Source organism: Exserohilum turcica (assembly GCF_000359705.1).
Source record: "Exserohilum turcica Et28A unplaced genomic scaffold SETTUscaffold_7, whole genome shotgun sequence".
Taxonomy (NCBI): Eukaryota; Fungi; Ascomycota; class Dothideomycetes; order Pleosporales; family Pleosporaceae; genus Exserohilum; species Exserohilum turcicum.
The window spans coordinates 1,738,417-1,753,626 of record NW_007360288.1 but is presented as its reverse complement, the minus strand read 5'-3'; the positions used below and the strand labels follow the sequence as shown (position 1 = coordinate 1,753,626).

The window sequence follows — 15,210 nt, the reverse complement described above, 5'->3', positions numbered from 1 at the left end:
CTGGCCACAGCTTCTCCACAGCTCGCGTGGGGTCCCCGAACACACCTGCACTTGGCCTCGCCCATCACTCAATTCGCCCCCCGACACACGGCGCTGGGTACATGACCGCGAACACTCGCCAATTGCCGTTGCAGCGCGCGGTGCACTCGAAGACGCCGTCGGGCATGCCCTGAGTCGGCCGCGGTTCCAGCTGCCTGTCCCACGTCTCAGGCGAACACCAACGCAGACACCCCGACGCCCACATCTCAGTCCATGACGCCCTCGCTCGACGCGCTCGACATCGCCGCGCGGGCGGACAGACCACCAGCACCATGTTCTCCAACGCCCTAAAGTCCTTTACCTCGAACATCTCGAGCAACTACTCCCTCAGCCCCCAGCCCACGTCCTACTCGGGCCCATGGAAGATATACGATGCCAAGAAGAAGTCGACGGGCAAGGCCGCCTCCGTCTTCATCTTCGAAAAGAAGTCGCTGGAGCCCTCGGCGGCCGCCGGCTTCGGCGGCCGCTCTGCAGCCTCGGGGCTCAAGCGCGCACACGAAGAAGTAGTCGAGCGCCTCAAGAAGGAGGCCAGTTCGCTTGCCAGACTGCGGCACCCAAGCGTCCTGGAGCTAGTCGAGCCCGTCGAAGAGACGCGCGGCGGCGGCCTCATGTTCGCAACAGAACCAGTCACAGCCTCCCTTGCTGGCTTGCTGCAGGACAAGGACGAGCAAGAGAAGGCTGGTGGTGTCGGGGGACGTCGCAGTCGCTATGTCATTGAAGAAGCCGACGGGCAGAAGCGCAGGCGCGAACTCGAGATTGACGAGCTCGAAATACAAAAGGGATTGTTGCAAATTGCAAAGGGCCTGGAATTCTTGCACGAGAGCGCAGGCTTGGTCCATGCCAACCTGACGCCAGACGCCATCTTCATCAATGCCAAAGTAGGTAGTAGTAATACTATACATGCTTCGAGAGCAACGTACTGATTGTGCCATAGTCTGATTGGAAAATATCAGGTTTGGGCTTCTCCACGCCCCCAGACAACTCTACCAAGCCCACATCCGTAACGCCCATTTCTCTCTCTGAAGCCCTCAACTACGATGCCCGACTCCCTCGACACGTCCAGCTCAACATCGACTACACCTCGCCCGACTTCGTCATGGACACCAACATCACACCCGCGGCAGACATGTTTAGTCTGGGTATGCTCATCATCGCATTATACAACTCGCCGCACAGGAGTCCACTCGAGTTCAATGGAAGCACCTCGTCATATAAGCGGGCTTTCTCCTCAGCCTCTTCGGTTCCAAGCAAAGCCAACAACTTCATGTCTTCGCAGCCACTGCCACGGGATATTACCAATGGCGTCCTGGATCGCTTAATCACTCGACGGCCTGCGCAGCGTCTCGACGCCCGAGAGTTTCAGCAGGCACAATACTTTGACAACATCCTCGTGTCCACCATCCGGTTCCTTGACTCGCTTCCGGCAAAGACACCTAATGAGAAGTCACAGTTCATGAGAGGCCTACCCCGCATTCTGAATCAGTTCCCCAAGTCTGTAATAGACAAGAAGATACTACCGGCTTTGCTTGAGGAAATGAAGGACCGCGAGCTTCTCACGCTGATACTTCAAAATGTCTTCAAGATCGTCACCATGCTTCCGTCCGGCAAACGAGCCTTTACCGAGAGGGTGATTCCCAAGTTGCGAGAGACATTTCTAACACCTGCGGCTGCGAGCGCGAAACCACCGGGCCAGGAAAGAGACAGTTTGAAAGAAGCCGGACTAATGGTGGTACTTGAAAACATACAGGTGGCTGCCGATAACTGCAGTGGCAAGGAGTTCAAGGAAGATATCCTTCCTATCATCAACTATGCTCTCGAATCTCCTACACATTCACTAGTCGATGCTGCCCTGAGGACCTTGCCTGTCGCTCTGCCGATTCTCGACTTCTCCACCGTCAAGAACGAACTGTTCCCAGTCATTGCTAGCATCTTTGCAAAAACAAGTAGTATGGGCATCAAGATCCGCGGTCTAGAGGCATTCAAGACTCTGTGTGGTGGCGGAAACGAACAACAAGACGACTACCAAGACGATGGTTTGAATGGGGTGGTAGCAGCGCCCAAGGCCAAAAGCTCAAACGTATCAATTCTCGACAAGTACACCATTCAAGAAAAGGTGGTCCCGCTGCTTCGTGCTATCAAGACAAAGGAGCCTGCAGTCATGGTAAGTTCAACCAATCATTCTCCAAACAGATGGCTTACTATTGCAGATGGCTGCGCTCGATGTGTTCAAAGCCATTAGCAACCAAGTCGACAGCGACTTTCTAGCCATGGATGTCCTACCCATTCTGTGGCAATTCAGTTTGGGGCCGCTACTCAATCTTCCCCAATTCCAAGCGTACATGAGCCTCATCAAGACGACTTCAGCACGTGTGGAGAATGAGCAAACCCGTAAACTCCAGGAGCTGGGTGCAAACGGCTCCACTGCAACAACACGCAACGAATTTATGACCTTTGGAGGCCCGCCTGCCGCCAATGGCTTTGACTCTGGCAATGAGAACGGCGAAGCAGACTTTGAAGCACTTGTACGTGGCGGAAAGCAAGGATCCTCAGGTGGAACGGATATGCTTGGGGGAGACTCATGGGCAAACGGCGCATCATCTGCACCACGGTTCAACGAACAAAACCCAGTTATATCATGAGCGTTATTTCCCATTTCTGCATTTCTTCCCCCCCCCCCCAAAAAAAAAAGAAGGAAAAAAGAAGGAAAAAAGAAAGGAAAAGAAAGGAAAAGAAAAGAAAAGAAAAGAAAAGAAAAGAAAAGAAAGAAAGAACAGGTTCAGACATGAATACAATTCAGGATTGTTACTTTCATCACACACACACATACAGATATGGATATATCTACCACAACACGCAGCAACACTTATTTCCCACGTATTATTGTCCTCACCAAAGACACTGGGACACAACAGAATAGAAAAGAAAGAAAGAAAGAGAGAGAGAGAGAGAAAGCGCTCTGCTAATATTCAAGTCTAAAATAAACATATCCCTTCCATCACCCGACACAACAACCAATAACATTAATCAACTCAAATCAGACTATCACCACCGCTGCCCCAGTTCATCTGTTGCTGCTGCTGTTGTTTTGGCGGTGGATGCTGATTCTGAGTCTGTGTCTGCGCCCTCAAACTCGCCATGCTATTATTCATGCCCATGCCCATGCCACTTGTCGCACTCGTAGTCCTACTGCCCATACTGGGTGGAGGCGGTATACTGAACGTGCCCGTGTTTGCTGGCTTTATAGGCGGGGGTGCAATGCTGAACGAAGAGTATGGGTTACCGTGGGCTGAAGGTTGTGCGAGTGCAGGCGTCATCGAGGGGAAGCTGGATAGTGAGGATGTGTTTGTGGATGGGGTAGATGAGGTGCTGGCCCAGGCGTTTGAGGAAGAGTTGGCTGCTTTACTCCAGTCGATGCCCGAACTCTGCGGTGTGATGGTAGTGGTACTGGGGGTCATCGTACTACCCATGCTCATGGCTGGTCTTGATTGCTGTTGGGGCGGGTTATAAGATGAGCTGCCGATGCCTGGGTTGGCTGCACTCAGAGCTGGGAAGGATGAGTTGAGTGAGCTGAGTGTGGCGTCGGGTGTGACGGAACGCCCCTGTGGTTTGGGAGCTGAGAGATTCGTCGCTGGTGGCGGTGAAACTGGAGGGGTAGACCACGAGAATGTTGCAGCTGGAGATGGGTTGTTGGATTTTGTGAGGTTGTTCGATGGCCGCGAGGGGAGAATAGTGGAAGACGTTTCGAGGGAGCAAGATGGGACGGGACCATGGGTAGCGAGTGCACAGAGACGAATTTTCATTCCTCTTTTCATTTTTTTTTGCTGTTGGCTTGATTACGGGACAAGTACTTTAGAAGGGGGAAAAATGGTTGCGGAATTTGATTTTGACTCTGTTTTCCCCCCTCTTCACTATTGAGATTGATATCTACGGCTTTCACCCTTTTTTTTCCTTTTTTTTCTTCTTTGCTACTATACTACGACTACATAATAACGAGATCACCACATACTCGCCCCTTGTGCGCTTCACGCCCTCCCACCATTTCGCCATGCTATCGCAAATACGCAGCTACATGGCATCATGGTGGCACCATACACCCTTGCCGCCACCAAGCACAGCAGCACCGCCTCACTTCCAGAAATGGCACGAATTTGAGCAACAACGCTGGATGCCCGTTGTCAGTGGCAAAACGACGAGTCGGCCAGGCACCACCACTACCACCAAACACCAATGGACAGGGTCATTCCGGCTTGTAAGCTGGAACACAAACGCATCTACTTCGTTCCCTGAATCGCGCATCTGCGCACTCCTGCAGGCGGTTAAAACGATGGGGAACGCCGATGTGGTTTTCCTGCAAGAAGTATGCCGCGAAGCGCTTGCGGCGCTGCTGGAAGAAACGTGGATCCAGCAGCAGTGGTACACAAGCGACGTGGATGGTACTGCATTTAGGACTCAAAAGTTTATCAGCGTCACGCTCGTGTCCAGACGCTGGGTAGCTACAGCTGGGATCCTGCTCGGTGCCATCTGGAGAGTCGCGTTGCCGAGCCGCTTCGCACGAGACGCACTGTGCTGCGACGTGGTGTTTAATTCGGCGAGCGAGAATGTCTGCCCGGGAAGGGAACTCCGGATTCGGCTTGTAAATGTGCACTTGGACTCGCTGCCAATCAATCCGTCGCTCAGGCCTCGCCAACTCTCCTTCGCGGCGTCGTATCTTCGTGCTGCGGGCCGTGGTGTTATCGCAGGCGACTTCAATCCTGTTCTTGCGGAAGATGAGGACCTGGTTCGTGCAAATGGTCTTGTAGATGCGTGGGTACAGTGTCATCCGAGGGAGCCGGGATATACTTGGGGCGTAGATGGTGAGCAGAGTTTCCCGCCAAACCGGCTGGACAAGGTGGCTCTGTTGAACCTGAGCCCTTCAGCCATGGGCATTCTGCCAACGCGCGAAGTTGGAGTCTATGCCGGAGAGACGGCGGTTGGTGGGACGGAGTCGGCGTCAAAAGAGCATTTTAGCGATCATTTTGGGCTGTGGTGTGATGTTGCATGGGCGGAAGACGGAGCTCAGCAGGAATGATGGTTGCATGGAGGTTGAGTGAGTGGAAAGAAAGATGGTATAAGTTTGAGTTCCTGGTAGAGATTCAGTGACTTCCAAATCATGGTCGTTGTCGATTGCTAGACCACGCTGTATAATTCGGAAGCCTTTGTGTGCGTAATCGACTTTTATGAGGATCTGGCTGCTAGAGTACACATGCAAATGACAACATGTCATATGGATGCGGCCGCTGCAGAGGAAAAGAGGAAATACCAACTTTTTGAAGGAATTCAGGTCCTGCAGTCGAGGTGTTGGGAACTGGTGCGAATTTCTATCTGGTCTAGTCGTTTCTGCGCTAGACCCAATACGGATAATGGTAGGAAAGAGAGTGCCGTGTGTACTGCTCTCACCTTTACATGAGGCCCATCATTTGAAAACACACTTCCTCGCATATATCCTTCGGCGCATGTCTTCCCGCGAGAGCATGAGAGCGGACAAGCCTCTTGGCTCTGTCGAAGCAGTAGCTATAATATTGTTAATCTTAATCGAGATAAGCGTAGTTAAGCTTAAAATAGGCTTAGAGCGCAGCTGCAAATGGCGCAACCGAACAGAACACAAGCAAAAGCCATGGCACTCGAAGAAAATGACCGTGTATCCTCTGCGCAGCGTCGAGCTGGAAATGGTTGCTTCTGATGTGCCAAGCCGACGGTGAGGGTGCCTAAAGACCGAGTGCAGACGAGCACGCAATATGGCGAGCGTATAAGCACCAACGCTTATTTGCCGCTTGTCAAGCCATTTGTTCAGCCACAGTTGAAGGTGCAAGGGCCATGTGGCGCATGCATTTCGGAATGTGATGGTCAGAGAGGTGCGTCCGCGGCTATGCAGAGAACAGGCCTGTGTCCCATGCAAGAATCCGATGGCCATGAGGAGCCAAGGCAGCTTGCGATGGGAAGAGCGGCGGGCGACATTGTCCGGAAAACCAGGATCAAGGTGGAGAGTGAAAAGCTCGACAGGGGACCCGGCTGATTGTGAGTTCCGAGCAGCACGGTGCGAACAGTTCTGATGCTCATGGGAAAATTGGCGAGGCTCCGCGTAGGCTAAGCAAGCCAAGTCGAGCTTACTTGGTATGGGTTTCCTTGGACATGGAGCTTAGCCGGCGCCACAGTGACATCAGGTTGAACCGGCACGCGCGAGGGTGTGGCAAGCGGTCGCGGTCTTGAGGTAATGTGTCGTGAGCGTCAGCAGTGGCTGGCGAGGGAGAACTCTGATTCGGGCCAGGATACGGCTTTTTCGATATGGATGGGCATGGTGTCGCACCAGGGCGAGGCACAGAGGGGCGCCGCGCAGCTTAGGCCCGAGTCGAGGGACGATCAACGCTCACAGGGCGGCGGGCGGAGTCGTGAGCGTACGGGACTTGCTGAGATTTCATGGCGTGCAAGCGGTTGCATTGCATGCGAGTCTTCATAGGCCGTGGGAGCCAACAGGCTGGGAGCGTCTCCACTCGCGTGCTTTCCCTACTCGCTTTCACCGAGCCTCTCAACCGCCCCGCAGCTTTCGGCCTAGTCTTTCCTGCTCCTCCTCCTCCTCCCTTGCTTATCCTCTCTAGCTACCCTACACCCTGCACCCGCCATCACTGTGCCCCCGCACCATTTATAACGACCCGCGTGCCGGGTCTTCTGCTCCTTCCTTACCACAATATCCCCATCTCACCCGCGCAATTAATGCTCCCGGAACCGACCTCCCGTCGTGCTTTTTACTACGCGCCCTACAAGACGTGTATCCGCTGCATAAAATGGCGTTGAAGGACATACTCGGCCGCAAAGCCCCACCGCCCGACACCAGGAGCCACAGCAGCAGCGAGAAGCCCGCCTACGAGCAGGAGAAGAACTACGACGCCGAAGCCGCTGCCGCCAGAGGAATCACCGCGCCCACCGAGGATGCCGACTCGGACGCGAGCATCACCATCGGCAGGCAGATTGAACTCGAGGCCAACAACGCCATCAAATACCGTACTTGCAGCTGGCAGAAGACGGCCGCTCTCTTGTTCTCCGAGTACATTTGCCTGGCCATCATGTCCTTTCCCTGGTCGTACTCCATCCTTGGCCTTGTACCTGGCCTGATTTTGACATTCGTTATTGCCGGCCTTGTCCTGTATACGTCTTTGACGACATGGTAGGCTCGTCCGCATTCCGTCATAGCGTTCATCCTCTTACACTGTCCAGGGAGTTCTGCATGCGCCACCCCCAGATCCGAGATGTCTGTGACATTGGCCAGATGCTTTTTTGGAAAAAGAAATGGGCCTTCTATGCCACTGCAGTCATGTTTGTTCTAAACAGTAAGCCGTAATTGCCGGGTGCAAACTCTCGTCAACTGTCCATGTGGCTAACATTGCTCTCAGACGTCTTCATCATGGGCTTGCACTGTCTTGTAGGTGCCAAGTGGTGGAATACCATCACTGGACACGCCACATGCACTATTGTCTTCGCAGCCATCACTGCCATTGTTTCGTTTGTGGCCTCCCTTCCACGCACTTTCAATACACTTGCCACCCTCGCAAGTGCCTCCGCCTTGTTCACCTTCGTCTCCGTCATCCTCGCGGCGGCCTTTTCTGGAGTCGACGGAAAGCCTGCAGGCTACCCAAGCAAGGGCGAGGTTGAGGTCCACGCTGTACCTCCGCCCGGCACAACCTTCGTCCTTGGAATGAGCGCATTCATGAACATCTCCTACACCTTCATTGGCCAAATCACTCTCCCCAGCTTCATCGCTGAGATGAGGAATCCCCGGGATTTCCCAAAGGCGCTTTGGGCTGTCACCATCTGCGAGGTCGTTGTCTTCAGCCTCGTGGGCGGTGTTGTTTACGGATACACGGGCACCAACTACATGACGTCGCCGGCTTTTGGATCAATTTCCAACGAGGTCTACAAGAAGGTGTCATTCACGTTCATGGTACCCACCATCATCTTCCTTGGTGTCTTGTACGCCTCTGTCACTGCACGCTTTGTACTGTTCCGCATCTTCGGGCCTACCTCACGACACAGGACTGGCCATACCGTGGCTGGGTGGCTCACCTGGGGTGCAATCCTGGCAGCCCTTTGGGTTTTAGCTTTCATTATTGCCGAGGTCATTCCATTCTTCTCCGACCTGCTCTCGCTGATGAGTTCGCTCTTTGACTCGTTCTTCGGCTTCATTTTCTGGGGCGCTGCATACTTTCAACTTCGCTCGGAAAAGTATGGGCCAAGTTTCTGGAAGACGCGTGGTTTCCGCGGGTATTTCGGCTTCTTCTTCAACGTCGCACTGTGCCTTATCGGCCTGCTGTTCCTCACGGCGGGAACGTACGCAACTGTACAGTCCATTATTGACGGATACAAAGCTGATGGATTCGGTGGACCATTTACGTGCGCCGATAATGGCTTGTAGCTGGGTTTGTGTTTTGCGGGAGATGGATAGAACAGGTTGTCTAGACTTTTGAGGCTGTCGAGATGCGCCAGATAGTTGACGTCTGTTTGGAAACCGGGAAGCCCATGAGCAGCAGAGACTATTCTAGCTTCTTGTTATTCGTGCAATTGAATGCTCGCACTACCGAAGCCTCTAGGCATGTAATGAAGAAATAACTCGAGAGGAAATTGAGTATTCACAACCAACACGTGACATGGCACGCTCCCCACTGGCCTCGGATGGTTCGCCCGCCCTGGCATGCGGGGAGCAATGACGTCTCGCTAGCTCCACAACTGCCGGTCAACACATGCTGGGCAAGCTGTCAACATCCCCCACATTCCTCCCAGCAACAAGCTCTGTCGTCCTTCTGCTCGCGCTGTGCTTCTCATTCTACAAGCAACGACTGTCCCGGACACCCTCGTAGTCATGAGCGAATACATCGACTTTGGCAAGCGCAGCTTGTGGAGTAAGTATTTCAATCGCAATTAGCACCCCGCTTGCGAATGCGACAATTGACACGGCAGCAGTTTCTGCAGCTAGCATTGTGTTCAACCCTACCTTTTGGAAGTAAGTAGCCGCCATCAATGACTTGCATGGTATACTAACGCGGGTCATAGCATTGCGGCTCAACAAGGTGCGCTTTACCATTGTTGCCTGCGGGCAGTCAAAAATTATCACAGGCCGTCTTTAGCCTAACTAGCGACAGAATACCACAACAAGGTCATCACAAAGCTGTTCGGTGGTAACTCACGGCTCGGCTGCTATGCGCTTGCTGTGGCCATTTTTTCGCTGGGTATCTTCCGAGACGCCCTGTACGTACAGAATTTGCCTGGCGCCTCATTTGCTCGTCTATAAGCTTCAACCGCTGACGAACCCAGGTACAAGGATGCCCTTGGGGACCAACCTGTGCATCCGGCGCTCTTATCGCCCGTCGTTAAATATTCGGTAATCCCGCTTTTCCTGACTGGAAACGTCCTGGTGCTGTCTTCCATGTGGGCGCTTGGTGTGACTGGTACCTATCTCGGCGATTACTTCGGCATCCTCATGGACGAGCCTGTGACGAGTTTCCCATTCAACGTGTCGAGCTCTCCCATGTACCACGGCTCTACCATGTCCTTCTTGGCGACTGCACTATGGTACGGCAAGCCGGCCGGCATCCTGCTTTCGGGACTGGTATCTGTCGCATACTCGATTGCATGCAAGTGGGAGGACCCATTCACGGCCATGATCTACCAGAAACGGGAAGAGCAGAGGGCCCAGGGCAAGAAGGGTCAATAGAGACTTTGTCTGCACAGCCGGCGCAATGGATCTGGTCCGCGCTAGACGAGACTTGTCATAGGACATTTGGCAGCATACATGTCCTGTGACGGCCGTGTGTCGGCTGCAGCGCAACCGAGAGAGAGGCGGAGCACTACGTATTTTCAATACGACAGTCGAGCATGGCCTTGAGAAATATCTTGAGGGGTATTCAAGTGCCAGCTGGTGGAAAAGGGATATATAGTAGCATTAAAAGCACAGTTGATTTGCCATGACACGAAAGCCCAACGCGACAACACCCCGAGCGACATGCCCTTGCTTTTCTTGCTGGTAGGTAATTACTGTTGGCCAAGTCTCGACCATGTGCCCTGCTGTGAGTTCCTAGTGCTTTATTCTTTTCTTCTGCATTCCATGTCAGAATAGAAGAAGATTTCCTTTCACTCCATAATTTGTACAAGTTGACGAATAGATTTACCATTCAAGGGTATTAATTGCAAGTGATGATCTTACTTTGAGGGCTGGACTAGTATACAAAATAGTTTCTGGTAAAAGGTCGTCTCTCGTCGTGGCCCACAAGGGGGCTACTCATGGATATATAGATGTAACAACAACGATAACAAAAAAAATAGAGAAATCGTAACACAACAGCCTTAGTAGGCCTGAGCCGGAGCATTCCGCGAATGTGTGGGGCTGGGGGGGTTCCCAGCATGCGGCGCGCCATTCCTATTCAGGACGTGCATTTCACTCTCATCGACGCCATGTCCATTTGTCTGTGCGTCTACCTGCCTCCTGGACGTCGTCATCTGACTGGCCCCTGAACTGCTCCATCCCTCTGTGCCAACGTACGAGCCCCTGCCCACGCCAATGCCCCAAGCGCGGTCGTAGCTTCGCGGGCCCCAGGCCCAGCCTGCACCGCGTGTGACGGGGAGATGGTACCAGCGGAACGAGAACCAGGCACAGGTGATGCCAATTAGCGAGCCAAACAGCATGTCGAAGCCAAAGTGGCGGAAATCCGTGTAGCGCGTGCTGGTGATGTAAATGGCTGAGCAGATGGGGACCAGGACGAGCACAAGCGTGTAGACGGGCGGCGCGGCGTTTTGGTAGCGGATGGGCACAATGTTGTCGTCGCCGTAGGGAGTCGTGGGCATCATGGAAGAGTCGTGCTTGTGCATGGGGAGCAGGACTTGTTTCTTGAGATTGGATGGGGCCACGGCGGATGTGTGGGCTGGGTTGGTGGAGAAGGGGCGTGGTGGAAGGAAGGGGATTGCCACTGAGAACTTGGAGGCGAGGAAGAGGGTGAGATAGAGGAGGCCTGCCCATGAGACTGTGAAAAGGGGGGGGGTCAGTAAACCGGATACGCGGAGAGTGGTAGCGATGGCGGGAATGGCTTACAGCTTGAATGTCCACTGGGGAAAGACTTGAAGCCGTCTTTGAGAAGGTCGTTGTCTGTCTCTGTGCAGATGGCGGATGTAACGAGAACCCAGGCTGGGTCGAAGATGTCTCCAACGATGGGGTTGATTGCGAAATCGGCAATGCGACTGAGATCTGGCTTGCATCGCGACAGCAGGTCTGGTCGTGGTTTTCCAAACAAGTTCTTCATGCCCTGGGTGATGAGGAAGGCGGTAGCGAGGGAAAGGGCCAGGCCCATCCATCCCGTGTTCCACTCCCAGAGTTTCCTCCTCCAGATGAGCGCCTTTGAGGTGCCGCGCTCGGCCGTGGGCCCCGGAACGAAGACCAGACACACGAGCATGATGATGAGACCAGGTATGATCAGTGAGACTACGACCAGCAGCCATGTGGGGATCTTTTCGTCCGTCTGGTGTGGAAAGGAGATGGAGAGATCGACAGGCGAGAAGGGCCGACGGAAGGGCTCGACATACTCCCACCCGCCGGCGATGGCAGCAATGATGATGATGACGATCCAGTCAAAGATGTAAGATGTGACGAGCCGTACCGACGGCACGCCTATCCCCCTTACTGTGCGCATGGCGGCAACGATGGAGCAGGTGTAGCGGATTAGAGCAACGACGAGGTATGTATGTGTAGCAGTAGTATGTTGGGGAAAACAGGGGGCGTGAGGGCGCTAGACGTCAGCAACGCCTCAGGAATACCAGTGCATGGACGGGGTTTGCTTGGCTGTAGTTGAGCGTGGTTGAATATGGCGTGGCGATGGAGAGAGACGGCGAGTGGTGTCAGGAGCGACTGGAACAGAGGTATTATAGAAATGGAGGAAAGACGACGGGCGGGATTGGCGGAAGCCGAGTAGGGACGCGCGAGGCGCCAAGAGCCCAGCCGGACGCGGTGAGGCTGTGAAGGCGACGCTGGGCGTTGGCGTTTGTCGAAGGCAGCGCGTCGTCTCAGCAGGCGCCCTGAGCGCCGCAGCAGGCGTGATTACTTTACGACGAGGTCGCCCATCGCGGGCTCGCGTGTGGTGCCAGTTAGCCATTGGGCTGGGCGTATGTGCAGTGAGCGTGTTGCGGCGAGACGGGCGATGGTTGCGGGCGATGACATGGCGGCAGGCGGTGGATGGCGGGCGTGTTGGCGTACGGGCGAGTGCAGCGGCAGCATCATGACGAGCGAGTCCGGGGCCGCCTTGGCCCATGCAGCCATGATTTGCGGGACCCAGAGGGAAAAGTCTCCGCACCACCCGCACACACACACGTCATCCAGGCTGGATATTCTTTTAGAGTTGCGCGCGTATACGATTGCGCCGCAGTAGCCACAGCAGCACATCGTCCGCTCGCTCATTCTCCGCCGTGCTCAGCCTCCGCGCGTCTTCGCCCTCCCCCTCCGCCCGCCAGCTCGGATTCCGACGGCGCCCGAACCGCCCCGGACGGCGCCGTCAGCAGAGAAAAGGCAGACAGCCTCGAGCCAGCCCGCCCGCCATGGCGCTTCCCGCACCAACCATCGACCTTCTCCTCAACCTCATCGACACGCGCCCGCAATCAATTCTCTCCTCGCTGGCCCAGCACCCCCAGCTCGCCTCTGCCCGCGACGCCCATGGCTACTCGCTGGTCCACGCCGCCGCCTCTTACAACCAGCTCCCCGTGCTGCGCCATCTGGTCCAGAAATACAATGCCGACGTGAACATCCTGGACGAGGACGGTGAAACGCCGCTGTTTGCTGCCGAAAAGGTCGAGGTCGCAAAGTGCCTGGTCGAGGAACTCGGCGCCGACACCACCATACAGAATGGCGAGGGGCAGACGGCCGAGCAAAAGATTGGCGATGAAGAGGGCGAGGCACATGAAGTATATCAGTACCTGCGAAGCCGCCGGACAGGCCAGCAGCCGGTGCCTGCGGGTCTGGTGGAGGCCGAGGGCGTGCATCCGCCGCCGCCGCTGCCCGGAGGCGTCCACGTCAACATGGGCACCATGGAAGAGGACGCTGCAGAGGCGCCCGATCCTGAGATCCGGAAGCGCATCGAGGAACTCGCCGCAAGAGAAGACTACAATTCCGACGAGGTCCAGAGCCAGCTGAGGGAGCTGGTCCAGGACGTGGTTAGTGGTATGGGAGCCGCCGACGATGCAGCGAGGAGTGTCAGGAGAAGGGTTGACTGAACATGTGGACGACCAAACTGCCTATTTGGATCAATCACCAGACCAAGACCACCAGGGCGCGACTGTCCCTTACTCGTCCGCGCTTCCAACTTGGTCGAGGGCCTCGCACAATAACACCTCGGGTCGGCCCAAAGAGACGCCAAGGCCAGGGCGTTTCCCCCCAGCACATCGGCGAAAAAGCCCTGTGGATGGGCAGATTACCACTCGCAACAAACGTGTGTGTTCGTATCAGTGTGAGCTTGGCCTGGCTTGGACATGTTCCCACCAAGGTCGGAGACGGGCCAGACTATCGACTTAGTTCCAATATAACACAAACCACAAGGCCCGTTTCATGATTCGTATCCAATCCCAACTTGTTGACTTTCGTGGATCCTCCATGTCCCCGCATCCCCCCCCCCGCCCCGCATCCCTCCAATTGCACTGAGGGCCAGCGGCTTCATAAGCAGAAAACAATCACCCTATAGGACACAGCCCAGTTCCTTTGTGGGATTGTTGCATCAGCCTCACTAGTCAGTTGCCAAATCTTAAATTCGCACTCGTCGCATGTCGGCGTCGGGATATTCTATGTACGGAGGTGACTGTCAAAAGTTCTTGCTGACAGGGGTGCATTAATTACCACTGAAAATAGGGCCGAAGCTATATAGATTAGTCCTACTACTCTTTTTTATACTTATTACTACTTTTAAGTTTAAGAATCTCTTGAATATAAAATAAAATATACTTTATCTAAGCTTGAATTTAGTATTAAAGTAGCTTATCTTAGTACTATTACTATACTTTTATCTCTTTTACCTAACTTTTTAATACGCCTTTTTATATTATTTTTCTTTTAAGCTATAGCTAAGCTACTTTAATAGTATGAAAATTAAGTAAATTACTTAGCTATAGGAGCTACTCTACTTTAGCATTTTAGTATATAGTTTTTTAAGCATAGTAAGTATATAAAAGTACTTTATTTTCTTAAATAAAAATAGTTATATAGTCTCTCTTTTTAGTACTTCTTTATAAAAAATATTAGCTTTAAAATAAAAACTTAAGTTTAGTAATACTACTAATTAATACTACTATAAATACTCTTATAAGCAAGCTTACTTATCTTTTTTACTTATCTCTATTATAGAACTTTATGTTACAAGTAACAAGAAGGATTCTCTCCTTGACAAATGACGAGATGGCTGAAGGCCTATGGACGTCCACGTCAGAAGGTAATGATCATCGCGGGGCGAGGATCACGTGACTTGGCATCTCGCCGAGAGGTGACATCTTGCCAAGAGGACAGATGCCACAACACCGGGAGATGCCAGAACGTCTCGAACATCTCAAGATGCCAGGGCATTCAGGAGATGCCACAGATGTCAGGACTGGAAGCAATGAGGATATAAGGATGGATGGATTTCATTATTACTCTCGTTGTGGTCAACTCAAATTGTACTGTCTTACTAGTATCTTTACTTAACAAGATTGTTACTTGTTAATCTATAGCAATATAGATTGGATTTGTTAATTAACCTTTGGTTAACTCCTATAACTCTTTTCCACCAAGAACATACGGCAAAATCCCACGGAGCTGATCCCGTAAAGGCTCGCTCGCCCTAACCCGGAACGAGATTAGAGAAGTATCAGCAATCCACCCCGTGTAACACTTTGACCACCACCAAGTCTTTGTGGAAGGATTAACCAACAGGTCGCCGATTAAGATTCAAGATGTCTCACAATCACTCTCAATCCCAGGCAAGCAATGGTGGACCAGTACAGGAACCTGCACTAGCACCACGACCAGCAATCGACGACGAATGCTGACCCCAAGTGACGACGAAGAGGACGACGAAGACGCACGAAACTTACGAGAGTTGCGGAATCTTAGGCGACAGGCCACGATCACGCAGCAGCAGATGG

The 15,210-nt window shown here is 53.3% G+C and overlaps 7 protein-coding genes across 7 annotated transcripts; 5 read left to right on the top strand and 2 right to left on the bottom strand.

The window, feature by feature from the left end:
- Window positions 1–311: 311 nt before the first annotated feature.
- SETTUDRAFT_142324 (uncharacterized protein) lies at window positions 312–2,678 on the top strand (the record flags this gene model as incomplete). The annotated part of the gene is made up of 3 exons (XM_008032315.1): window positions 312–917; window positions 974–2,200; window positions 2,247–2,678. 3 exons carry the CDS (start codon window positions 312–314, stop codon window positions 2,676–2,678), a joined length of 2,265 nt encoding a protein of 754 aa, XP_008030506.1.
- Window positions 2,679–3,068: 390 nt separating this feature from the next.
- Window positions 3,069–3,851, bottom strand: SETTUDRAFT_34970 (uncharacterized protein; the record flags this gene model as incomplete). Its single annotated transcript, XM_008031942.1, has 1 exon — window positions 3,069–3,851. One exon carries the CDS (start codon window positions 3,849–3,851, stop codon window positions 3,069–3,071), a length of 783 nt encoding a protein of 260 aa, XP_008030133.1.
- A 512-nt stretch (window positions 3,852–4,363) lies between these two features.
- SETTUDRAFT_157074 (uncharacterized protein) lies at window positions 4,364–5,107 on the top strand (the record flags this gene model as incomplete). The annotated part of the gene is made up of 1 exon (XM_008032314.1): window positions 4,364–5,107. The coding sequence occupies one exon, from the start codon at window positions 4,364–4,366 to the stop codon at window positions 5,105–5,107; it is 744 nt and encodes a 247-aa protein (XP_008030505.1).
- Window positions 5,108–6,857: 1,750 nt separating this feature from the next.
- Window positions 6,858–8,482, top strand: SETTUDRAFT_23480 (uncharacterized protein; the record flags this gene model as incomplete). The annotated part of the gene is made up of 3 exons (XM_008031882.1): window positions 6,858–7,237; window positions 7,288–7,400; window positions 7,464–8,482. 3 exons carry the CDS (start codon window positions 6,858–6,860, stop codon window positions 8,480–8,482), a joined length of 1,512 nt encoding a protein of 503 aa, XP_008030073.1.
- A 376-nt stretch (window positions 8,483–8,858) lies between these two features.
- SETTUDRAFT_165674 (uncharacterized protein) lies at window positions 8,859–10,028 on the top strand. Its single transcript, XM_008032313.1, has 5 exons — window positions 8,859–8,966; window positions 9,028–9,067; window positions 9,118–9,134; window positions 9,207–9,312; window positions 9,379–10,028. Exons 1-5 carry the CDS (start codon window positions 8,927–8,929, stop codon window positions 9,776–9,778), a joined length of 603 nt encoding a protein of 200 aa, XP_008030504.1. The 5' UTR covers window positions 8,859–8,926; the 3' UTR covers window positions 9,779–10,028.
- A 215-nt stretch (window positions 10,029–10,243) lies between these two features.
- SETTUDRAFT_173919 (uncharacterized protein) lies at window positions 10,244–12,209 on the bottom strand. Its single transcript, XM_008032312.1, has 2 exons — window positions 11,150–12,209; window positions 10,244–11,081 (listed from the first exon to the last, which is right to left on the bottom strand). Exons 1-2 carry the CDS (start codon window positions 11,742–11,744, stop codon window positions 10,408–10,410), a joined length of 1,269 nt encoding a protein of 422 aa, XP_008030503.1. The 5' UTR covers window positions 11,745–12,209; the 3' UTR covers window positions 10,244–10,407.
- A 433-nt stretch (window positions 12,210–12,642) lies between these two features.
- SETTUDRAFT_122534 (uncharacterized protein) lies at window positions 12,643–13,706 on the top strand (the record flags this gene model as incomplete). Its single annotated transcript, XM_008032311.1, has 1 exon — window positions 12,643–13,706. One exon carries the CDS (start codon window positions 12,643–12,645, stop codon window positions 13,312–13,314), a length of 672 nt encoding a protein of 223 aa, XP_008030502.1. The 3' UTR covers window positions 13,315–13,706.
- Window positions 13,707–15,210: the final 1,504 nt, after the last annotated feature.

Coding starts and splice junctions, on each gene's coding strand:
- SETTUDRAFT_165674 (XM_008032313.1), top strand. CDS start 8,927: ATGAGCGAATACATCGACTTTGGCAAGCGCAGCTTGTGGA. Junction 8,967..9,027: donor TGGCAAGCGCAGCTTGTGGA/GTAAGTATTTCA, acceptor ACACGGCAGCAG/TTTCTGCAGCTAGCATTGTG. Junction 9,313..9,378: donor GGTATCTTCCGAGACGCCCT/GTACGTACAGAA, acceptor TGACGAACCCAG/GTACAAGGATGCCCTTGGGG.
- SETTUDRAFT_173919 (XM_008032312.1), bottom strand. CDS start 11,744: ATGCGCACAGTAAGGGGGATAGGCGTGCCGTCGGTACGGCTCGTCACA. Junction 11,082..11,149: donor CCCCAGTGGACATTCAAGCT/GTAAGCCATTCC, acceptor CCCTTTTCACAG/TCTCATGGGCAGGCCTCCTC.